Raw genomic sequence first — 24,777 nt, 5'->3', positions numbered from 1 at the left:
TTGGTTTGTGTCCTCAGGTTTTTGCTGGGCAGCCGATTGGCACAGTTTTACCCTCAGGATGCAACAACCACATCCACTTTGCGGTGTACCGGACCGCTGTTCCACCCAAGTGGCTCCCTGGTGGTTGGATGGACGTCACCAAACTACTGGAGCCAAGAGGCATCGAACTTCCCGTGTGGACACAGGACTGTGATGACTACAAACTCGTCTGGAAGGTAATTTATTGATGGCATATAAAGCATGGCAACGAGTTTAGGATAGACTCACAAAAAAAGCCATTTCACTCATTCACAAACACTCAGTTTATTGTTTGTTGTTCTTTTGTTATGAAGATTAGACATGTTTGCACTTAGATACATTGTCTACAATGTCTTGATGGCAAACCGCCTGGTGCGTCTGTCCCGTGTGTTAACACTGTGTAGGTTGGGGAGGTGAGAGTCTTCTCTTATGTTGTCAGTCCATCTTTTAGGTGATCGTCCTGTGAATTTTGTCCATTTAGAGTTTGAGGGGGTTCAGACTCTGGTCAGTTCATACCAAAGACTTCAGAAATGAATACTTTCTACGCTTAGCACGCTGCATTTATGAGATAAAGTATGGGAGTTGAACACACTGCACTATCAGTGGACTAGCCCCCTACTGAACTACTGTAGTGGCCCAAGAGCTGTAGTGGCCCAAGAGCTATACAAATGGTGATAGGTGCTGCCCCTATATAACAAAAGGTGTTGGAGGAATTTTGTGGATGGTGTTCAGCACCAAGGACAGGTGTGTTTGACTGTGTGTGGATAGTGATCAGGGCCAAGGGCAAGTGTGTTTGACTGTGTGTGGATGGTGTTCAGCACCAAGGACAGGTATGTTCGACTAAGTGTGGATGGTGTTCAGCACCAAGGACAGGTATGTTTAACTGTGTGTGGATGGTGTTAAGCACCAAGGACAGGTGTGTTTGATTGAGTGTGGATGGTGTTCAGCACCAAGGACAGGCATGTTTGACTGAGTGTTGATGGTGTTCAGCACCAAGGACAGGTATGTTTGACTGAGTGTAGATGGTGTTCAGCACCAAGGACAGGTATGTGTGTGGATGGTGTTCAACACCAAGGACAAGTATTTTTGACTGAGTGTGTATGATGTTCAGCACCAAGGACAAGTATTTTTGACTGAGTGTGTATGATGTTCAGCACCAAGGACAGGTGTGTTTGATTTAGTGTTGATGGTGTTCAGCACCAAGGACAGGTGTGTTTGCCTGTGTGTGGATGGTGTTCAGCACCAAGGGCAGGTATGTTTGACTGTGTGTGAATAATGTTTTGCACCAAGGACAGGTGCATTTGCCTGTGTGTGGATAGTGTTCAGCACCAAGGACAGGTATGTTGTTTTTGTGTGGATAGTATTCAGCACCAAGGACAGGTGTCTTTCTGTGTTAGTTACTATTACATGACAGTATTTCAATGTCTAACACATTTCGTGAACTGTCCAAACTGACTTGTTCTCCAGTTTCAAACCCTTGCGACTGGCTCAGTGGTGGGTCTGGCAGGGAGACAGAATCAAAACACGAGTCCGACGAGAACTGCGTCTCAACCCGACACCTCCAGCATCAAGACTATGTCATCCAGGAGTGGCAGGAAGAAAAAGAGGAAGAAACGTGCAATGCTCAACGGACAGCAGATCGGAAGTAGGACATGCAGATTTGGCATAAAAGGAAACCCAAGCAATATCAGGGTCCAAAAAGTCAGACTAATCTAAGGGGATCATTGTACGGCATGATTTTGCACGGTTTTAAAATCCTGAAAGTATGAAGTTATTTCACAAATGTGCTAAACAATGTTAGTAGACGTCACTGCCATAAAGATTTCAGCATTTTTTATTTCCATTTTTTGGCCATAATATTGCTTTGGTTGCCTTTAAGATTATTGAGAGCTCTTCCTATGAAGTATGCCATATATGGACTTATTTGTTAATCTACTATTTGATTGTTAAAATTTGTAAATAACACACAATGACCTTGTTGTGTTGTGTAATAAAAAGGAATATTTGTATTTTTTAGGTATTGGTGCTGGCTGGTGGCCGGCTCACCAAACAATGTCTGCTTCTGTGTATACATAACGTACTTGTTGTAAACACATGCATATAATGATATGTAAAAGGTATTGCACTGATCATATTACCTGGAAAATTAGTTATTCAGATCAGGTCTGAGACTTTCCAGATACCATCATATGAAGTTTACCTTTGGCAAGACTGCTTGGTAAAAATTGGTGTTGACTTTTGGTTGATGATCAGTTACTGTTGAGAAATAAAAGACAAAATCATAGAAAGTCGAGTCTGATGTGGTGACAATGATAATGTATGGGGAGAGCCACACCCCTTGCACGTTAAAGAACCAACTACACCTTTCGAAAAAGAGTAGGGGCATGCCCCGGTGTGCGATGGCCCAAACCTTACAGTCTGGTCTAAGTTGATATCTTGAAAAGGGGATAGTCACCTGTCAATTCTTCCACAAATGTGGTAAATCTGAATTTGAAAAAATAATCTATTTTTTTCCTTGTGGTGTAGTGAATCAGCAGCAGGGATTAGCTATCGTCATGCCTGGCACAAACGGCTCCGGACCATCAACGTTTCAGTTTGGGTCAACAACCATCAACGACCTTCTGAACGTCCTTCAGGCCCTGGGGATGAATGACAGTTACGACGCCCTGAATGACGTAGCGGATTCTTTGACAGTAAGTTTTGAAAAGGAGGACTGTTAGAGGTTATATAATGTTAGTGCTGGTTTTGCTAGCCAGTGAGCTTTGTTGACATTCATATATTTATAGTCATACATTCATAATGAATCATAAATCCAAGAATTATATCTTACAGTTTGGTTTGAATCTAAGGCATTGAAACTACAACCTGCACATTGGAAGTTCTTTTTGAGTGTAATAATGTGGCATTGGAAGTGATGGTTTCAATTTAACTTATTAAAACCCTTATTTTACTGGTTAATTTGCGTTCATATTGGGCAAAGATAGCCGGCTAAATTAAGCAGGTAAATCTTTAAATTAATTCAACCGGCTATGATAGGCTTAATATGAATGGGGTCTTAGGTAGTGACCAATTGCAATAGCTAATGATAGCAGCATTGACACACATAGGGTAATTTTTGAAAGAAAAGCTGCTTGATTTTAAGTCAGTTCCTACAGATGAGGCCCTGAAAGAGAAAATTCCTAGCCTTAAGCTAGCCTGGAAACCTATCATAGCTCCCAAGTCTCCAGGCTAGCTTTGAGCCTTCTTTAGATTTTAGCTTGTAGTAAAAGACAAAGACACTATGTGGACTGATGACCCTTTGATTATAGATTTTTGGTGAATGAGTAACAGAAGTTTTGTCAGTAGGCTGGTACATGTATGCCATAAAATGCATTTCATTTGGCCTATCTAGATCTGTAGTACTGTAATATTTTTCCCATATTGGTGTGTCCTCTATCTCAATAAATTGTAAGAAGTCAAAGATCATTCTCGGGTTAATATATCAACTGATAACCTATTATTTTCTCTCCAACTCCAAGTTACTGCTGTTGAACAAGCCGTGCAAGCGTGCCGACACGATGACGTTCGCCCAGCTGCAGAACGAGCTGTCGCTGCGGTACGAGAACTCTTCAGGAACACGTGACGAGCTGATCGCAAGGATGAAGACGTCAAACGCTAATTGTAAGTTTATCGTGGTTAAAAACCTGCTAATCAAAATATGTTGCTCAGTGTAACTGGCGAAAAGTATTGGATGCTACTTGAAACGTCTGACCGTTTCTTGAGGAACTGCTATTTGGCGTATCTTATTACCTGGATGTCTAACCTTCATCAATGCTAATTGTAAGTGATTAAATGTGCAAAATTGTAAAATAAACAAACAAACAAACAAAATTTGTCAATTCGACCTGTCCCAGCCGTCATGATGAAACGACATTTTCCAAAAATTGCATGTGCTTTAAAATAAAATTCGACTGAAAATTTTACAACAATATTATGTATCATTGGAAGGCGATTCAGCACCATGTTGCAAAACTGATTGATATACATGAAGGCTTTTGTAACTGGCCTAGCCTTAACTCATATGATATAGAAATGATCATGTACAATAATAGGTACTGCAGTGTTAAGATTCTATTTCCGTTTCTCAACAAGAATATGGTATGAAAAGAATTAAAAAATTATGGATGTTTTTTGTCATATTTGATAGGATTTGTTTTTAAAATGATTGAAACACTCCTTTGCTTCTAAGTAGTAAGGTTAGATTTAATCAACATGTTATATTTTGCATTACAGATTGTCCATTCCTGACAATGAAGATGCCCCCCAACGTCTTCTGCACATTCTCGGATCTTTGTCTTGGGATCTCCTGCTGTGTGGAGCTTCGGGTAACCCTGAATTATTCTCTGTCACAAGATTTATACCGTGAATCTTAAATTGTTTTTAGTGGCTTTTATCCTTAAATCTTACAATATAAGTGTCCAATACTAGCTCAAAGTCAGTGTCCACAATAATTCAATTCAAAAATCAATAATTCAAAAATTATTGTAACTGTACTTAATGTTATCTACCTGTAATCAATTTTCATGCTGTCCCAGTGTATGGTATGAGGAAAAAAAAAACAGTGGGCATTGTGTATGGGGGGAACCCATCGGAAATGTACTATGTAATTAAGCCGGCGTCACAATTCTTGCGAGCATCAGCCAAATTTGTAGATCGCCCTTCGCTTGCCGAATTTCAAAATGGCCCGAGTGTCAACTAAACCAATAGGGTGACGTCCGTGGAACACTAAAAACTAGAAATCGCCTATGAGATGGTACCATCTCTTGGACATGGACGAAGTCAGAATCGACTAACCTGGTAAAATGCCAATATTTGAATCAACTTTGATTTCTAAAAATTGCCCGAAGCCCCTGTAATTGACAGGACGTCAGCCGTACTTCGGACGAAAATGCACATTTAAAGAAGAAGCTCGCAAACACATCGGCCGAGCTGAATTTCCTATTTGCGACGGGGGCTTAACCAGGGAAACCGAAGTGTCCTCCAGGTGTCCCGTTCCAAGTAGTGCATCTAATTATTTTCTTTTCTTAGCGTAGGTAGTCCAGAAGACGCCCTGACACCCTGCTAGCTAATAACCTGCTGTTGCATGTTGTTTCTTTTCCCCCCAGATGTGGAATTTCTTCAAGACAGTGAAGGCTCACGCCACCTTCAACATCTCAACCTTCACCTTTTCATTTGGGATAGAGACTGCAGGAATTGATCCATTCTTGTATGAATACCAGATAATATCGGAAAAGTTTTGGGGTAAGTTTAGTGTCATATATACTGCCAAAGAAAACCACTTAGGGACTCAAATTGAAGCATTACAATAGTTACACTGCTCAAAACTGAGCATAACAGTAGCAATCAGAGCATATATAGCATGTTAGCAGCCCTCTTAAACTGGGCGTAAGCCCTCAATACTGGAGTGAAAATTACCTATAGAGGTGGTCACTTGTACAGGTTTGACTGTATTTGAGACTGATGGCCATGTGGTTTGGGTTGTTGAGACTCAACAGATCCTGGGTTCAAATCTCGACAGGTAATGAAATTGTGCCTTTGGGAATTTTTATCTATGGTATTAACACAAATTTCCTCACTCAACTTTATGACTGTACAAGTCATAATCTATTTGCAGTGTTAAGACACACATCTCGAAATTATTGTATCCTAGGGGTCGACTCCAGCTCGGACATGCTGTAAGGGATTACATTGTTATTTTGGATGGTGACGTAAAGCCGGCGGCCCCATGTATGAGGGAGCTTCAGGCATAAGCCTCGAGCGTCAAAGCTCTGCACGTAAAAGAACCTAACACACTTATCGAGAAGAGTAGGGGTGACCCAGTGTGCTTGGCCAAAAACGTGAGCCGTAGCGAAGCCGCATTACACTACTAGCTAACGAAAAAGCGTCATGCTTCGTTCTCTGTCTGAGGTTTGACCGCTTTACCTTAAACTGTCATTGCTTCCCTTCAGGTGAGACAAAGGAAATAGACACAGGCATCGACCTTGACTTCACTGGAGAAAGTCCAATGAGGCTGAAGATGAGGTGAGCCCTTCTTTATCAGTTTTATTATGTCATTTTACTCAGTAGAATCTGTCTTCGTATTTTTTATGTTTGAAATCAAAATACATCCTTAAAGGCACCCCGAGAGGCTTGAAAACTGGAAATATTCTAGTAACTGTTGCTGTAATCTTTATGAAATTGACATTCAATGCCACTGTTTAACACATTTGCGTGCAGATTTCTTTTCAAAAGTGCTCAAATGCGGAACAATAAGATACATGGTGATCTTTTAGTTTCACACGCCTAGTGTAAATAGACCGATACCTTGGCCCCGCCCACCTTCGTCAAAACGTAGAAATGCAAAATTTAAACATAAAGGTGCAAATATTTGACGGACATGCAGTCACTCTCTGATTGGTGATACCTTGGCCCCGCCCACCTTCGTCAAAACATAGAAATGCAAAATTTAAACATAAAGGTGCAAATATTTGACGGACATGCAGTCACTCTCTGATTGGTGATACCTTGGCCCCGCCCACCTTCGTCAAAACGTAGAAATGCAAAATTTAAACATAAAGGTGCAAATATTTGACGGACATGCAGTCACTCTCTGATTGGTGGAACCGCTAATTGTGATGGACAGTCAGGATCAGTCTATTAGGGTTTGGATTTTCTATCAGTTCTCACCACACAACGACATCGTATGTTTGCTCCTTTAATGTTGATATGTAATTATCTATGGCAAAGTGTTATTGAAACTTAATATGTGTAGGAATGACTAGAAATTGTTAATTTAAGTTTCAAGCCTCATAAAATGCTCTGGATGCCTTTAAGTATACAATATCATGTACTTTTGAATACTCAGAGAACAATAAAAACGTACTCATGCAAGGAAGAACAAAATATGATGATTTAATCTTTGATAAAGAATGTTTTCTAATGTGATAGCTAAGGGTGCTTTCTATATGAATTAGAAATATGTAAACCCGCAGTTATGCCTTTTAGACTGCTTTGGTTTAAAACACTTTTGGTAAAAGATTCACTCACTGTTGATATTCATTTCTGAATATATTGATAAACAATTGTTATGTTTTTTTCTTATGACAGAATCATGATGGAATACTACAAGCCTGCCCTGTTCTACTTGACCTTCAGTGTGGGAACGTGCGGGGATGAATGTCTACCCTTTTTTGTCCTGTTAAATCGAGCGCCAATACCCTTACCCACGCGAGGAGAGAACGGAACGGTCGTCTGGCCCACGGTGAACATGACGACCTTGGCCGAGGGCGCAATGTCCTCTGCACAGCTGGCACAGGTCACAGCTGAGGCACTAACTGTGCTCGGTCTGCCAATCGTGAGTCTCGTCTCTAAATAAGCTAACAAATAAACAATCACCTGCAGTTTCAAAGAAATTGCTAGAAGGCAATAATTGAATCTTGAATGTTAACTTATCAAGCCTATTCCAAACAACTTTAAGCTTACTCTCTTGTTATTTCCTTTACAAGATAACCAATGAACCAATTTCTGCAGTTCCAAAGAAGGTTGCTAGTGGGGGATTGAATTACAATCATTATGTAATTTTACCTTAGAAGCCAAGCCAAAATTCCAAGCTATACATGTAAGTACGTATTCTTCAACACATATGTGGACGCACACACACAAATGTGCACACAGACACACACACTCACACACACACACGCACACAGAAAAAAATACAAACACCCCCACACAGAAAAAGACATAAATACAAACACACACACTGTGACAGAGAAAGAAATAGATACACACACACACATACACACACATTTGTACCATAAAACCTCCTTGCACACACACACACACACACACACACACACATTAACATACACAGTCACACACACATATACAATAATGTTTTCAATTATAACTTATCTCACTTTGTTAAATTTTTCTCTCTTTCCAGGACTTACTACAGGGTAAACTACAATGTGCTCTGCCAAACCAAATTACAGAAGCGAAGCTCAGGTACAAGCTCACAACTTACGGCCTGTCTCTCATCGGCAACAACACAGTGCTTACAAAACGTCTAAAGGATCATGAAATGAGTGAGTGTTCCACATCACAGTAGTCTTCCAAGCATTTGTACTAAAAATAGAAATTTAATAAACATTTTTTTGATCTTCATGGTATGTTCTGTGGTGATAGGTTTGTAAGGTTGTATGTAAGTTCTCTTAGGTAAACACCACTTATGATAGAATCATGTACTATTTTGCTGACGTCTGTGAATAATTTCATCAGGTTGGTAAATGACTGATTAACAACTTTGTTTGCTCACCGCAATGTTAGCTGCAGTGCAAAGTAAGACGTTCACTGATTCAGAAACATTTGCTGTTATGTTACTCCCTGGTTGTGAATGAAGAACCTTGTTATTCAACTAATTGACTGTGAATGCAGAAATCTTTGTGGGGATTTAATTTCGCGATTGAAAGAAAATAGAATAATGTTTGCAGTGGTTTTGAGCTCGTGTTTGAAACAATAGTAGCGCTACAGCCATACAATGGAATGTTTTTTTGCAGTGGTTTTAAATTTGCAGTAAAGAGCTCACCTTAAAACATAAAACCACAGCAAACATTTCTGCATGTACAATAGTGTGTTGACGACTAACAGTCTTTTAAGGTATGTTACTTGGGGTTTATTCTGTTTTTATTCCTCTTTTACAGCTTGTAAGAACGAGTCAGGGACTGCTCTAGCCAAGTTACCCCTGGTTCCCTGGAACATGATCAACTACACATACTGTAGACTGGAGAGCTCCTGCCTGGGTAAGTCAAGTCAATAATTATATTACTATGAATGAATGAATGAACCAAATTTTTTGTACTTACGATTAATGTTACCATATATTATGTATTATGGTATTTGAGGGTGTGGAAAAGTGCAATTTGCATTGTTACTTGAAGAATAAAGATAAAAAAGTAAAGGTTCGCATAGTCCAGTGGTTAGCGACCCTGCCTTGGGAGTTTAAATCCCGGCTGTTGTTACTCACCGACACACACACCAGCCAGGGCCACGGTAATTAGCACGGGATGTTGAGTCGCGGTCCACTGTTCTTTGCACTTGTCGAAACGAGCTAGGTGAATTTTGTACAATGAACAGACTAATAGTATTCTGAACTTGAAAAAACTGTACAGCATCTGTATTTTCTGTCACGACCAGTGGAGGATTTAAGCTCTTCCGTGAGCTGAACTGGTTTAAGTTCTCTTTCACTTCATTTTCAGTGGAATGCAAATTTTTTGTTATCTCCATGAAAAATAGAGATATAGTTTTGGGTGTGTCTGTGTCTGTGTGTGTGTTTGTTTGTCTGTCTGTGTGTCTGTGTTTCTGCACTACTGTAGTCAGTTATGCTGACTACAGTAATCCATCAAGGATTACGATCATGATATTTGGTATGTGGGCGGGTGTTGTGAACCCAAAATGCAAGGACGATTTTGGGCCCCCTGGTATGTGACCTTGGTACTGCAGCAGAACTTCCGTTTTTGTATCTTTTGACCTGGACATGCTATGGTCTTGATTTTTATGTGGCAGATAGCTTGTGATGTAATAAAGAAGTGGTGTAGGTTTGGGCTCCCTAGTTATAGCTGTTTCTCTAGTCATGCCTAATAATTATGATTTTGCTTTTTTTATCAGATATCCGATGTTGTATAGAGGTAGGAATCCCTTACCTGAATTGGACCTGGGTGTTTAACGCTAAGGTCCATCTGGATGTGTGTAACTACGAAATTGTGGTTGGATTTGAAACTCTGGAACAGAGACTGCTGTTTCTCAACGATTTTGCCTGGGGTAAGTTTAAACTTTTCTCTGGAATGTAATGGAAATATTTCCATTTGTCTTTTAGTGTTTTTAGTTTTTCAACTTCAAGTGAATAACAGTCGCAAATGATATAGTACAGGCAACTGACACAAAAACTTTCCAGTTGTTTAATGCATTTTAGTACCATTGTGATTATCATTGTGCATTTTTGGAACAAGCTGTTGAATTATGGAAGCCGTGTGTCTGTTTAACCCAATAATATGGTACTTTAAAATTTTAGTAATATCTTTTGAAAATAATTTTACCCAATTTCTATTGAAATCATGAAAGTTGGATCATCACGGAATGATCATGAACAGGTTAATAGTGAACTGGTTTCAATGTCAACGATTTTCAATCTATAAATTGAATAAGTACTAACCATTCTTTCTAATCACGATGGTAAAGTTTTAAAAAACAACATAAAGTATCATTTATCAACAGTTGGCCCTAGTACATTAATCAGTGTAAAAACGTAACTTTGTCTGCTCTATAAGAATGTTCAAGTTCATCCCTTTTTGTTGAACTTGACACAGGTGTCCAGCAAAATGTGAAGCTGGCAGAAGGAGTCACTATCGAGGTCACCGTGGCCAGAGACAACGTCAACTACACCATAGACGTGGGCGCTCGCATCTGTGCCGACTACATGTGCTACAATACCAGAACTTTCATCATACAATACAAGGCACCAATACCAGAGTGTGATATGGTGGAGATAAATGCTACAAGTAAGTTGTCTTCTCTTTGCTACAAGTAAATTGTCTTCTCTTTGTTATTAGATCAGGTTATGGATGTTTCATTTTGTTATAGTTACTGTAAGAGTGCTACAGATTATTTTAACCTCAAAACACAGCAAAGACTTTGTCGTTGGGAGTTCGTTTGTATGACGACTCTCGATCATATTCAGATCGTCGACGAACTTCCAACCATTTGCCATCGCGTTCTCAGCGGCGCTATTTATTAAGGCAAGGAAGACTTTCTTTCACCTCCTGTGAAATTAGATCCCTTCAACAATAACTTAACTTTCAGTTATCATACATGTAAGTGATGCCGGTCTCATTGACTTAGAGTTAACAGATTGAACCATTCATTCGTAGGTTGTTATATCTTCCCATAGCCGAAATCTTGATCAGTTACAAAACTAAAAGCAAAAATACATGATTGTACAAATAGCACAATGTCTTAATTATACTACAATTGCACTACAAAACACTCAGGATTGAATTACACGACGTACAGAAATATGTCTTAGACTTCAGACTTATGTTCAGTCAGTCATTCATTGATTTTTTGTTCATTCATTTCCAGCTGTTCAGCGTTTCCTGACGTCTGCTGGCAGCCAGGTGCACTTGGACTTAGTGGACGTGATCATCAGGAGTTTTGGGTTAAATGACATCTTTGTACCGGCCGGACAGACCGCTGAGATGCCTGGCACTGACACCAACAGTACCAGGAGACGACGAGACACAAGTATGATATTTATGATAAAAAACTGTTTGTTTGTTATGTAAACTAATATGCTCGAAACCTCATAGCAGCTCACAGTGCAATGTAGCTGTACCACACATGTAGCTACCATAGCACGCCAGGTGACCAATGATTTTATTGACAATCGCGTTAGGTGTACATGTAGGTATTAAGAGGAAAAAATTCCGTTCAAAGATCTGGAACAAAATCTGTACCTTTTAAGTGTACAAGGTAGCAACAGAATAAGTATAATCTTGATGTTTAAAATCATGACATGTCTTTATATAGATTGGTAAAAATTGAATCTACGTAAAATGATCATAAGTCAAAAGTCTCATTCATAAGCTGTTTTGTTATCATTATAACAAGATACAAGTCATGTGAAAATTTTGCGTCCGGGTTCCAAAGCAGAAGCTTTCCCTCTGGTTCACTGCTACGTACAACGTGGCATGCGAGACTCAGCCATCGACGCTTCACCACTGTGGTGACATAATGACAAAGGTCCATATAACTGTTTATTTGTAGCGTGCTTCCACCATGGTGTATTGTAGATCACACGTTTTACTGTAACAGTAAGTTGATATAAACATGTATATATTACCCATTCCTCCAGCTTCCTGTGATTTAGCCCCAGACTTTTCCTACCTGCCTGCTGGGTCCACGTGTGAGGTGAACTCAGCCTGCCACGGGCTGGACTGTGTCGTGGACATGAACCTGCTGGACTACACCACCGTGTCGGCCGCAGCCTCCATCAGCTTCGACTACTGTAACCTCCAGTTTAACATCCACATGGGGAACTGGAGTTATACACTCACACTCATGACATACACATGGGGACAAGAACAGGTAAGTCTACAATCATCTTCTCAAAATGTTACTACAAGTATATGTATATGGAGCTAGCTGAGGCAAATGCCCCAAGATGATTTTTATTAGGCCTTTAAAATTCTTTTACCGACATGTCTTGGCCAAGGAATTTTTGGGGCTCATGTGTCCTGACCTGAACTTTCATATGGAGACAAATCGGTTTATTGTGAACCCTCATCATTGTAAAACTATAATTTTTTTATTCACCTTCTTTTACGATAGGAAAAGAAGATTGGAGACAAACTGCAGCTGAAATACTCCATCAGGAGGAACTCTGATCCTTCTGTCTATGTGGTGAACTTTGAGGCTAAACTCTGCATCAACGTTACCTGTACAGAAACTGTCCAGATCCTCAACAACCTGGAAATCCCTGAACCAGTCTGTAATGCAAGTCTAACGGACACTCTTGGTGTTGGTAAGTGTTTAATTCCTTTGTCTACAAGGGCTTTTACTTGTAATGACATTGTAGTATATTTCATTGCAAGAAGACCTGAAAAATGACATATTTTAGGACTGAAAGTGTATCATGATAATATGTCATATTTGATTTAATGCTAATAGTTTCATATTATTATATATGATTTTATTTTGTAAGTCATTGTCTTCATGTCTTTGGTGTTGTTTTTTCAAGGCCCAAACTTTTGTTCTTAAAGGCATTTTTAAAATATATTTTGGCCTTCTTCAGTAAAACTGACCCACTCACTTTTGTCATGTGACCTTACAGAAATGTGACATTAGCAGTAGTTCTAGGATGCACAGACCTTTCTTATTGCACCTCTGTGTATGTGTATGACTTTTGTTTAACCTTCTCCCTGCTACCTACACCTATAACCAATATAATTTCGGTGCCAAAAGGCTACATTAGCATGCTGAAGGTTAAACCTTGGACTTTTTACTCATCTTGCAATGCTTGCTGTTTCTCTACAGAGTCAGTAGAAGAGTTGGAGCAGTATGTCCAGGAGAACGGCCTGGCTGCGGGTGACGTGCTGCCACCTACGGCAAGGGAAACTCTGCTGAACACGCTCGGACTGACACACTTCTTTGAAGAGACCCCTTGTGAGCCACCAAGAGTACTGCAGGAGGGCTATGCAGGAAGGGACAGTGAGTGTTCTAAATGATGAAAATAGTAACATTATTTTACATGATGTTGACAATATACATTTAAGAGTATTCAATTCATGTACATTTTAATTAAATTTCAGGGTATACAAATTGTTTCAAACAAAATAAGAAATTACCGTTCACCTGTCAATCAATTATTTTGAAATGAGATTGCGAATTTAAAGGCCAAGAGGCCACTTCTGAGCACTCACTGTGTCAAGGCATTAAACATGTGGAAAAATGGAAATGATAGATAGAGGGAAAGAGAGAGAGGGAAGGAGAGAGAGACACAAACACATACAAAGGAAGAGAAAGGTGTAGAGAATCTCAAATTCCCAAACATTTCAAAACATTTGTCATGACATCTTTTTGTTTGCAAAGCCGAATAACAATGTTTCAATGATTTTCCTTATTATTTCTAGGCTGTCCAGATATGAACAACCCCACCTTGCCAGAGGCCATGGCCTGTAGTGTCCAGTCTGACTGCCTGGGAGTGTCCTGCTGCGTGGACATGGACCTCCGGCTCCTGACCCTCACCACCACAGCCGCAGTCGAACTGGACATCTGTAACTTCACCTTGAACCTGAGACTTGGCCAGCTGAACTTCCACCAAGTTCTGTTCCTCTATCAATGGGGTATGTTCAAGCCTGTGATGCTGCAGATCACAATGTTAACCTCTAGTTTAGTCTAGTTAACTTTATACAAAATGTACCTAAAATTATACTTCACTTGACTGTCTAGTTTTTTCCTATTTTCTGAAAGGCAGCAGACTGTACTAAAATGGTTGCATGACAAATTACCTCTTCGGTGACACTACCACAAGGTTTCATAATTGGTCCTTTAACATTCAATCCATTGATAGATGATCAGCAAAGTATATTGCATGCTCTTATGCTGACAATACACCACAACTTTGGGAGGCTGCCCAGTATTTTGAATATTTGATAAAAATAGGCAAAATAGATGATGGGAAATGTAGTTGATGGATGCAGTTACATTAAGCTAGTGAGACTAAACTTGTAGATCAGGCTAAAATTGAAGAATGTAACTGCAACATATGTCATTAGTGTTTCATGTGTAAATCTTTGCCAAGAGGAAACAAAATTTAGAAACATTTTAGAAAGTCAAAATTGAGCAACTCTGCTTTGTACAATATAGTAACCTCAAAGCATTTCAATGCTGAGCATGCAATGTATATCATTTTGAAAGTTTTTGGATGTACTACTATCATGTAGTATCCTTTTTCTCTCTCTTTCTTTAGCATTCTTTCTATTAAGATAGCCTTTTGTAAATTGTATTAACTACAGTGTTTGGCAGCAGTTTGATTAATTGTGCCTATGATAAAATTCTATGATGATCGTTTTCCATATTTGACCAACAGGAAGTGACGTGACAATCAACATCAACGATACTGTCGTCATGACCTACAGCATCAGACAGGACGACGCAGAAAACCGTTTTGCCATCACGCTGAAGATGAGGTTATCCATCGATGGCCAGGTGACTGCGGAGTACTACCTCCTAAGGAACAGTTTCATGCCTCAAGTCACCTGCGACCCCAACGCACCAATGACATCTCTCAGTAAGTCTTGTGGGTTATTCCATCTGGGTCATGTTTGTGGGTATAAAAAATAGTTTTTGTTTACCAACAAAACAAATGTAAATACCAGTAGATCTACTTTTCCTTATTAATGGAACAACTCAAATTGGCCTGCTGGAAACTTTTTATCAAGGTCATTAGTGAAGAGGTAATGGTCAGATTAAATTATATGTTACCAGTAATGTTTTATCTAACAAGCAACAAATTTTTTTATTGGTATGAAAGTTCATCTGTTTTACTGGTTAACAATATTAGTATCTGAACTGTATTCTAAAAGATGTTAATACTAGTAATTTTTTATCTAACAACAAATAGAATTTATATTGGTATGAAAGTCCACCTGTGTTCAACAATACCTGATGCTGAACATTATTCCAATCCAAAGAAAAATGTACCACATTTTTGACAGTCTTCATCGGTTGTGAATGACCAATCACTGAGGTCATGTGACCTTACAGACACATGATATTAGCTGGGATCAGTCAAAAGTGCTAAACAGTTTATCCACAGATGGCTAAAGATATTTCTCTGCTATTGCAGGTGGGCAAGGCGAACGATCGATAGCAGGGTTTATCCAGGCCCTGAACATCACAGAGGACACAGAAGTTGGAGACTATGCCATTCTGGGACTCCTGAGCTACAATGCCATAGCAGGGGTGTTTGACTTGACCACAAGCTACTCACCCCCTTTAATATCTGGAGGTTTTTCGGAAAGTAAGTACGATCATACTCACCTTATATGTTACAGCATGTACGTACAATGCACATATACAAATGTTAGCATGCAATATTCATAAAAACATTGAAATTCAGTGTAAAAATATAATATTCTGTTTGAGTTACAGAACTGTATATGTATATAATATGTCCTCTATGGCCAATCCTATATCATGCGAGACCCTTTCCTTGCGTACATACCAAGGAAATACCCTGGTATGTACCTGCTATCCATCCTTCCCACTGTATTAGCACTGGCCAACCATCAGCCAATCAGATACTTCCCCTCCTGTCATTTGAGGGACTGTAGGTGGCAGCATGATTGGTTGGTGAGGGCTTGCCAGTGCTAATCCACCAAGAAGGACAGATCGCAAGCCATTACCCCAGGGTAGTTGCTTGATGCATACAAGCAGCAGGCCTGACATGACAGAAAGAGCCATAGGGGACATTAATTATGCACAATAAGCATTATCAATTTCTGATGAATTATGCCTAAATCTTTAAATCATTATTCTTAACAGGCTGCTCAGGTGTGGCCTGGCCACAGCCCCCATCTGGCCATGAATGCCAGCTGACCAGCAGCACCTGTACGGGCATCACCTGTTATGGACAGGTGGACCTGGACCTGGTCACCTTCAACTCCAAAACCTGGATGGACTTTGACCCCTGTAACTATGAGATGACAGTAGGAGTCAGTAACAAGGACTACACTTTCTCTCTGCTGAGGAATTACACCTGGGGTCAGTGAAATTTTTTCATCATTTTTTCTTTGTTCAAGAATTCATAATAAAGGTACTAATAGACAAGAAAACAAAGTTTAGGTACATGCAACACACTTATCAAGAGTAGCAGTGGCTAGATATGAAAGCCATACTAGCAAAGCTGTATTTCACTATCTGCTACCAAAAAACCTTATACTTCATCTCATATTTTGAGTGTGAAAGAAGAAGAAAAAAGACAAGACAGCTCATTAAGTCTTAGACGACATTAAGAAAGCGTAACTCAAGTCTCCCCTTAAAGTAAGCAAACAAGCAACTCTAAATGGCCATAACACAGACAGAATAAGTTGTACTGATTCAGAATTGTTATAGTTAGTATACATTGTCATGCATGTAAATCTTGAAATATTTTTGGTCTCTTTTAGTCTGCAATTTTCAGTCTCTTTTCCAATCTGAAATATAACAGGAGCTAGAAAAAGCCATGATTTGGAGGAAAACATGAAATTCTAGACATTTAGTGTTTTATTTTTGCTTCTCTAGGTGAGCTAAGGACAGTTGAATTTGGAACGGTCTTCAGAGTGAACTATGCCATCGACAACAAAAGTGACAACGAGACGTTTGTACTGGACTTCTCCTTAAGCATCTGTAAGGACTCAAACGTCTCCAACTGTGCTGAGATTGTCTTCCTGGAAGGAACCGAGGTTCCTCAGCCGTCATGCTTCACACAAAACACCTGGACACCAACACAAGGAGGTTGGAAGAGCTAATGATTTTTTAACCTGACTCAGACTCCAATTTTGATTTATTTTGAAACAAAAACGCTTTGTAGTTAACTTTATCCCTGCTGCCTAACTCTGTAACCAATTGAGAATGGGATGCCAAAAGGCTACTTTAGTGTGCTAAAGGTTAATTTGAAGAAATCAGTGAATTGTAGGTTGGGCAACCTGAAATTTCAATGGGCAACCTAGCTTTTGTCCTAGGTTGCACACTGGGCAAAGCTTCACCGAGACAAATCAAGGGACCCCACTGGGCAACCTGACCCATAAAAATATTTTGCACACTGTTTTTTCACCCTTTAACTTAACAGTAAAAATATTGTAAATTTGAATTTTGCTGAAAAAATCTTACTTTCTCTTTTTTGTACCATCTAGGAGTGGCAATGCAACCTGCGGACGCCGTGTCGTTTTTCCAAAATGCTGCGGCCGTCTCCCCAGTTACAACAAATGTGTTCCGTGAGGCGACCATGAGGTACATGGGGCTGGTGGGTGTGTTTCCTGAAGGGGACACCTGTACTGGCAACACTATGGGATGGACTGGACAGGACTGTGAGTACTGCATAGGTTTTATTCAATCTTGACTTTGGTATTCAAATGATAGCTGATTGCTAGAATATACTTGAATTACTGTGCTGACAAGTCATCATATCTGTCCATGGTGCTGAATTTCTTGTTGTAGAGTATTAGGCCATCGATATCATGAGAAAAGATTTTCCTTTGTTGAGTGCTAAAATAAAAGGTAGTCCCATGGCCTTTTGAGACCGTAGGAGCAGTGAGTTGGTATCCACTGTGTCTAGGGCACAGTATTGGAAGGCAGAGCCCATCCTTCTCCCTCCACCGCCGTTTACCTCCCCAACCAAAGTCAGGCACCCATTTTTACACCTAGGTGGAGTGAGGAAAGTGCCTGTCCCAAGGGAACAACATTGTTGGCATGTCAGGGGATTCAAACCCAGGACCTCTGGGTTCTGGGTCAAGCACCCTGTCTGTTACCCCAACACAACTTCTGTAAAAAAAGACAAAGATGTTCTGTTACTGTTAATCTTTTCCATGGATGGTCTAAACATCTTTGTTTGTTTTTCTGAAACCCAGTGTGTGGAGACACTACCCTACCCTCCCTGCCTGGTGACACCAGCTGTACAGTCAGTGAGGAGTGCTACAGGATGGACTGCTGCATGACCCTTGACCTCTGCTCCATCTGGGAGGTCAGGCCAAACTTCCATGTGAACTTTGACCCTTGTACCTACAGCCTGTCAGTGGGGATGGGAACATGGACATCTGAGTTTAACTTGTACCAGTACACTTGGGGTGAGTTATTAAACTTATAAATCTCTCTTCACTTAAAACTGTGATCGATCTCCGCAGCTGTAAAATAGGTCCTACCTAACATAGTTCTGTTATAAACAGATGTGTATTTCCAACGTTTTGTTTTGCAGTGTCTTTGACATATTTTTCTAAGAACAAGAAATCAGAGATCTCATACCTTTCTATGTTTTTTTTTTTGGGGGGGGGGAATTGTTCTATTCATTATAATTTGTTGCGGATTCTGTCTAGTGCACTTTTGCCACTGCTCTCATGAGGCAACAGATATATTCCATGTAGCAGGAAATGGAAGACAGAAAATGAGATAGCATATTTTGGGACCTTTCTGGGGCCCCTGACCTAACTTCTTGTCAGTGTCCATGACATGCCTAACATGTAGAAACTAGCCACTGCATTCAAATAACAAGGGACACACAAGCAAACAAACAAACTGACAGACAGAACGCTTATGTCCATACAGGGAATGAGCCTACAATTCATGTAGAATGATTTGCTAACAAACTCTCAAAATTTATCACTTATCAAACTCTACAGGACAGACAAAGACATTGACCATCGGGACACTGCTAACCTTCAGCTACAAGATTGAAAAGTCAGATGAAGACAGTGCCTTCCTGATGGACTTTGCCTTCAGACTGTCATGTGATGGAGCAACCACAACTACGAACATTGCACTGATGGAGGGAACCAAAGTACCATACAAGACTGACTGTGAAGCGGTGGTACTACCAGGTTTGTACACTAGCTGAGAGCATTTTGATTTCAGGAATTAAACAAAACAGTTTGGGAGGGCAACTTGTAAAGGTGCGCAAGCACCTGTTTTGCCCTCCCTTTCACTTTGTGATGAATCAAAATAAACAAATAAACAAATAAACAAAACACTGGAGAAAAATCTGTTTTGAAGACCAAGGTAAAGAATGAAATCATGGTCAACTCATTGCACTTAGTTTAATTTTGATGATAACGTTGCTAGCAATGATGGTGTATGTTGTATTTGATCTTGTACTACCAAGATCATCGAGATGCTTTCTGCTAAAAGCAAAAGAAGTAAGGATGGAATTTAGTGCAATATCTAGAATACAAGTTCTCGATGATTTGGAAATATCTGTAATTTTTAAGGCTAACATTGGGAATGGCACATTTTTGAAACTATACAATCTTCATACATCTGCACCTCTACTTTAGGTACCAGTACTGCCATTGGCTATCATAAAATCAATCTATCAGTTTTCACCTGGCTTACAAAATTTTCAGGAAAAAAATTCCCCTGCGTTCCTGGTTTGAAATAATACTTAACATCTCTTCAATGGGATTTTCCCACTGGCTCACATTGTTTAGGCAACATGTAATATCAGGAAATTGAAGACAGGAAATGAGACCTTATTTGACACCTTCTGGGACCTTAGACCTAAACTTCCTGTCAGTGCCCCTTGCATATACTCGAGCAGCGTTCGAAATACCCGTCTGCAATCTGCAAAATGCATAAAGATTTTCAAGATTGCAGAAGAAAAATTAAACAATCTGCAATTTTGCAGAAGAAAAAAAAACAGACTCGGGATTAAATGGCTCTCAATTCAGGAGATTATAATTCATATAGACTTGCTAGTAAGCAAACTAGCGGCGCTGTAGATATAAACTGAAACCCACACCGCCGCGCAAGATGGCGGCGTTTCGGTGCGTTCCGACTGCCTGGTTAGCACCAGTTTTTTCGGCCCTTTCCGTGATAACTTCGGAGACGAATCATGTGAGAAAATGTCAAATTCGTGCATTTCCGTCAACCCTCGCTAATCTCCGCGGTCACGATCTCGAGGTCGGCAAAAGTCGGGAAAACAATTCCCGGATGTTTCTAGTATGTCGCAAGCATGCGATTTCTTCGGGGCCTGAACTCGGGACATGGGCGCGATGACAGAAGGAACGAAACGGTGGCTGCTACATTAGTCCATGGTCCTTCAAGCCCAGATGGCAGCGATGAAGTTGAGAACTACCCAGATAGATCTAGAGCACCGCCTTGCGTGGAGAAGGCGGGACATTTCCTCCTGTGCCGAGACAGTGGGGAGGGGGGCGCCCACGTGAAAAACAATAACTTCCCCGGGCCGTCTTGAGGGCCGATTTTTCGAACTCGGAGTCCGATGTTTAAAACCGATAGCAATTTTTCAAATTTATAAAAAATAGAATTACGCAGAGGGCAAGGTTTGCGTGAAGTTTCTTTATTTTGAATTTTTCATTATTTTAATATTGAATAGATACGCTTTTGCTGTTGCAATTTTCGCTATTCATTTGAATATTTTTCACGCACATGTATGTTATTCCTGTTTCAAATTTTGCTAGTAAAAATTAAAGATAGAGTGAGAATAAAGAATAACAGCAATGTTGCAAAGCTAGATATGATGTAAATATAAGTATATATAGGCATTATCAAGTTGAGAAGGTGTCTTGTGTATTTGCAGAAAATATTTTCAAATTGCAGAAAAATTTTTTGACATTCTGCAATATTGCAGAACACTGAAAAAAAGTATTTCTACCACTGCTCGAGTATGTAAAACAGTCATATGGTTACTTACTTTTGCAGACACAGTTGAGGCCTTCCTGACTGAGCAGGGTGGCCAGGTGGAGAAGGCTGGACAGGACTATGTGATGAGAGGCCTAGGATTGGCCAACACCTTCGCTGGTCACAGCTGTACTCATCAAACAGATGGCTGGCAAGGACTGGATAGTGAGTAGTATATTATTAACCTTCTCCCTCCTGCCAATTCTGTAACCAATAGAGAATTGAGTGTCAGATGGCTACTTCAGTGTTAAGGGTAAAGGTTAAAGAACAGGCAATTTTGTTGTTTCTGGAATGAATTTTGCTAGAATCTCTCAATAATGTGAGGAGTGCCTTGAATCACTTTGCCCACTCTTTATAATGTTAGATTTCATCCTGGTTCTTTCTATACAATGTCTCTTGCACATATTTGTACTCCTACTGACATTCAGTTGTTTGTGATGAAATAAGTTGTCTTTTGAATTGTTTAACAAGAATTGTATCAATATTATTTCTTTAGGTTATCCAGAAAATATCCAGTTGCCAGCCCTTCCCGACTCTGTGAACTGTGAGTTGAATGATGTGTGGATTGGGGCCAGCTGCTGTATGGACTTTGACCTCAAGGTAGACCTGTCAATCATTTTTTAAATCTATGATAACTACATCTTTTTAGATATGTAACATTGGTTATTTTCAGGTCAATGCTTTATACAAGGTACAAGTGGTGCTAGTCATATTGTATTTGACTGTGTATCTGGGTTGAGGTTTTCAATGCTTTTCAGAATTTAAAAAAAATGTAAACATTTCTGGTTTTATTTTTTCATATAACAGGTTGCAACCTACAGCACAGGTGTTATGTTGGCCTTTGACCCCTGCACCTTCACCTTGACAGCCAGCCTGGGTGGGACAACTTTCACAGAGCTGGACATGTACAGGTACACATGGGGTGAGTCTGCAGTCAAGTCCTGATTATAGTGTTCTTAAGAATCAATGAAAACAACCTATTTGATGGTTAATAGGCCATTGGATAAATCTTGCTTAAAAGTTACATAGACTTACGTTTTCTTCTTAAAATGGTTGTTTTACCTATTGGTGAGATGGGCATAGAAAACACTTATAATTAATTGCCCGTCTTTAGTCACTGTCACTGTAGTTTTGATTTGTGAAAGAACCCAACACACTTATCGAGAGTAGGGGTAACTCGGTGTGCTTGGCTTAAAACATCAGCCATTGCAAAGCCACATCACACTACTAACTAATTGAAAAAGTATTAAACTTCTCCTAAGTTGAGGATGACTGATTTCACCATCAATTTTCAGCGCAAGGAAAAGGGAGGTGTTTGCATTGTTGTAAAACCATGGTTTCAAAAAGTTGATGTTGATGTCACCAAATTCAAGATTTACAATGCATTTTTTTTCAGGATCTGAGGAGGGTCTAACAGTTGGTCAGGAGATTCAATTGAACTACACCATAAACTACAACAAAGACACACAAGAATACACCCTGAGCTTCTCAGTGACAACTTGTGTGGACTCCTGCACTGCCCCCCTCCCCATCTTCTCACAAACAACTATCTCTCTCCCTACCTGCATGGATCAAGTCAGTGTGCTCCCAGGTCTGTACAATGTACATGAAGAAAGAAAAGTTTATGGTTCAGGTTGACTTATTGATAAGTTTTTTTTTTAAAATTCAAACTGTAGGTAGAGCTGCAATTGGACCTTCTTTTTGGAGTAAGATATCTGAGGCAATTCAGTTGGGCATACAGCAATATTATTCATTTTCCAGCAAAAATAACAGTGTGTACTGGTACTGTGACAGTAGCTTTTGTAACTATTTACATATTATCAATATGATGTAAGATGTAGACCAATTATAGGATATAAAATGGCTTGCTGTTGCATGAGATGTATCTTAACAAGACCAGCTATCTTGAATTAAACATTTTGTCTATGCATTAAAAACCAGCTTGAAATTGCAATTGCAAAATTACCTGTCTTAATATGAGGACCTACATGCTTTAGAATTTGCGGCCAACATGTCTAATGATGAATGTCTATGTGCCACCATTGACTGCTTTAGAATGCTAGTTCGAAAAGCTTCTGACTTCTATATTTAGCATAATATAAGTCATACTGAATATCACATTCTCTATCTATGTACAGGAGCTGGCACCATCCAGGATCTAGTCACACAGTATGGCGACACTCTTGGTGACGCTGCCCTACAACCTGCCTACAGATACTGGGGTCTGTTTGGTGACCTTTACCCACTAGACACCTGTGTAGTCCCCACAACATCACCTTCATGCGACCTTGACCTTGGCACCTTGAACCTCCCTGACGCTTACACATACTCGCTTCATAACTCCTGTACTGGGATCGAAACCTGCGTGGAATGCGACCTTCAGGTTTTGCAGAGGTCATCCAAGGTGGCTGTTGACATTGATGGTTGTGCCATGACTATGACTTTGACCTTCGCCACCCTGACCAAGGTTATAAGGTTGTATGAAGCTGCATGGGACCAGGAGCAGGTGTGGCTTCTTGGAACTCTCTACCAGATAAAGTAAGTAGTTAGTATTGAACACGACTGTTATAGTGTAAGATTCATTGATATTCAATATTGTTTTAAATCTTTAAGAAAGCATTTTTGAATCAAATGTTTGTTCGTGTGATCATACAGCAGTCAACAACTTTTGAAACATGCTTTTGCTATCACAAGAAAAACTATATGCAGAAAGAAACATACTTTCTGCTAACATTATCCATCAGCAACTGAATATTAGCTTTACTGAAAAATGGTGTTTTCTTTTGCAAAAGGACTCATCTTGAAAAGGTGAATCAAGCAAAGCGATCTCATAAAAATGCAGATTTTTTTCAAATAGTAATAATGGTAAATGTCTTTCTAGGCATGATGTTTTCCAGATCCTGCTTTGATGGTGATTTCAAATAAAACTCTTACAAATTCCTCTCAATTTTACTCCCAAAGTGTACTGTATGCCTTAGGTGTATGGCACTGAACTACATTTTGTATCATGGCTTAAGCTTGTTTCATGAAAATATGTTCCATACCAACTTAGCAGGATGTACTTTAAACCTAGGGAGCACAACCTAGCCCCCCCCAAAAAAAACAGTGGGGATAGCCCGTGTAACAATATGTAACTTTGTATATTTGTGAAATTGTAAATGTATTGTTGTGCTATGCACTGATGTATTGAATAATGATCATGGTAAGATGTTGTTAATGCATGTTCATTTCAGGTACACCATTTCAAATGACGTCGCATCTGGGAACTACCAGATTGACCTTGAGATTGTGACCTGCCTTGACCCTGACAGTTGTCAGTCCTGTGGTCATGTGATGCAGAACTCCAATTTCCCCAAACCAACATGTGACTCAGACGAAAATTGTGAACTTGACCGTAAGTTTTTGAATTATGATGAATCCTATTCATAACTTTTGACAGCAATATCTTTCCTTCTAGAAGTAACTTCTTAACTTCATTAAGAAGAACTTTATCTTAATCAAACATATGTTTCTGCGTTACAAATTATGCTGAAACTACAAATGTTAGGAGTAACACTTTCACGCATGTGCACCTGAGGTTGATAAGTGTATGATTGTATTGAAATTTTCTTTTTTTCTCCTAAAAATGGCTTTTTGGAAAATGTGACATTTTTATACTAGATTCATAAGTGGTGTCACAGTTATTTTAGTTATCCGTATCGTCCGTATACTTTAGATGCAGAAATGTTTGTGGTGGTTTTATGTTCGCGGTTTTCGTGGTGCCTTCTAGATCTTTACCCCGAACTTAAAATCATCGCGGAG

The 24,777-nt window shown here is 39.7% G+C and overlaps 1 protein-coding gene across 1 annotated transcript in view; it reads left to right on the top strand.

Annotated features, from left to right (window-relative positions):
• LOC136422209 (uncharacterized) overlaps positions 1 to 24,777 on the top strand; it is a 52,196-nt gene that overhangs the window by 26,978 nt on the left and 441 nt on the right. Inside the window, exons 26-55 of the mRNA XM_066409854.1 lie at positions 18 to 215; positions 1,486 to 1,663; positions 2,545 to 2,711; positions 3,537 to 3,678; positions 4,291 to 4,382; positions 5,163 to 5,298; positions 6,006 to 6,078; positions 7,144 to 7,390; positions 7,979 to 8,120; positions 8,736 to 8,834; positions 9,700 to 9,852; positions 10,398 to 10,589; positions 11,170 to 11,331; positions 11,942 to 12,174; positions 12,418 to 12,610; positions 13,123 to 13,296; positions 13,719 to 13,931; positions 14,678 to 14,878; positions 15,437 to 15,610; positions 16,135 to 16,353; positions 16,873 to 17,085; positions 17,484 to 17,657; positions 18,198 to 18,413; positions 18,963 to 19,160; positions 20,998 to 21,141; positions 21,473 to 21,576; positions 21,784 to 21,898; positions 22,373 to 22,567; positions 23,115 to 23,514; positions 24,210 to 24,370. Of these exons, the coding sequence (XP_066265951.1) occupies positions 18 to 215; positions 1,486 to 1,663; positions 2,545 to 2,711; positions 3,537 to 3,678; positions 4,291 to 4,382; positions 5,163 to 5,298; positions 6,006 to 6,078; positions 7,144 to 7,390; positions 7,979 to 8,120; positions 8,736 to 8,834; positions 9,700 to 9,852; positions 10,398 to 10,589; positions 11,170 to 11,331; positions 11,942 to 12,174; positions 12,418 to 12,610; positions 13,123 to 13,296; positions 13,719 to 13,931; positions 14,678 to 14,878; positions 15,437 to 15,610; positions 16,135 to 16,353; positions 16,873 to 17,085; positions 17,484 to 17,657; positions 18,198 to 18,413; positions 18,963 to 19,160; positions 20,998 to 21,141; positions 21,473 to 21,576; positions 21,784 to 21,898; positions 22,373 to 22,567; positions 23,115 to 23,514; positions 24,210 to 24,370 (5,308 nt within the window). The remainder of the gene's footprint in view (positions 1 to 17; positions 216 to 1,485; positions 1,664 to 2,544; positions 2,712 to 3,536; positions 3,679 to 4,290; positions 4,383 to 5,162; positions 5,299 to 6,005; positions 6,079 to 7,143; positions 7,391 to 7,978; positions 8,121 to 8,735; positions 8,835 to 9,699; positions 9,853 to 10,397; positions 10,590 to 11,169; positions 11,332 to 11,941; positions 12,175 to 12,417; positions 12,611 to 13,122; positions 13,297 to 13,718; positions 13,932 to 14,677; positions 14,879 to 15,436; positions 15,611 to 16,134; positions 16,354 to 16,872; positions 17,086 to 17,483; positions 17,658 to 18,197; positions 18,414 to 18,962; positions 19,161 to 20,997; positions 21,142 to 21,472; positions 21,577 to 21,783; positions 21,899 to 22,372; positions 22,568 to 23,114; positions 23,515 to 24,209; positions 24,371 to 24,777) is intronic.

This window comes from Branchiostoma lanceolatum, chromosome 16 (assembly GCF_035083965.1).
Source record: "Branchiostoma lanceolatum isolate klBraLanc5 chromosome 16, klBraLanc5.hap2, whole genome shotgun sequence".
Taxonomy (NCBI): Eukaryota; Metazoa; Chordata; class Leptocardii; order Amphioxiformes; family Branchiostomatidae; genus Branchiostoma; species Branchiostoma lanceolatum.
The sequence above is the reverse complement of the archived record's forward strand: the minus strand, read 5'-3'. Positions and strand labels throughout refer to the sequence as shown.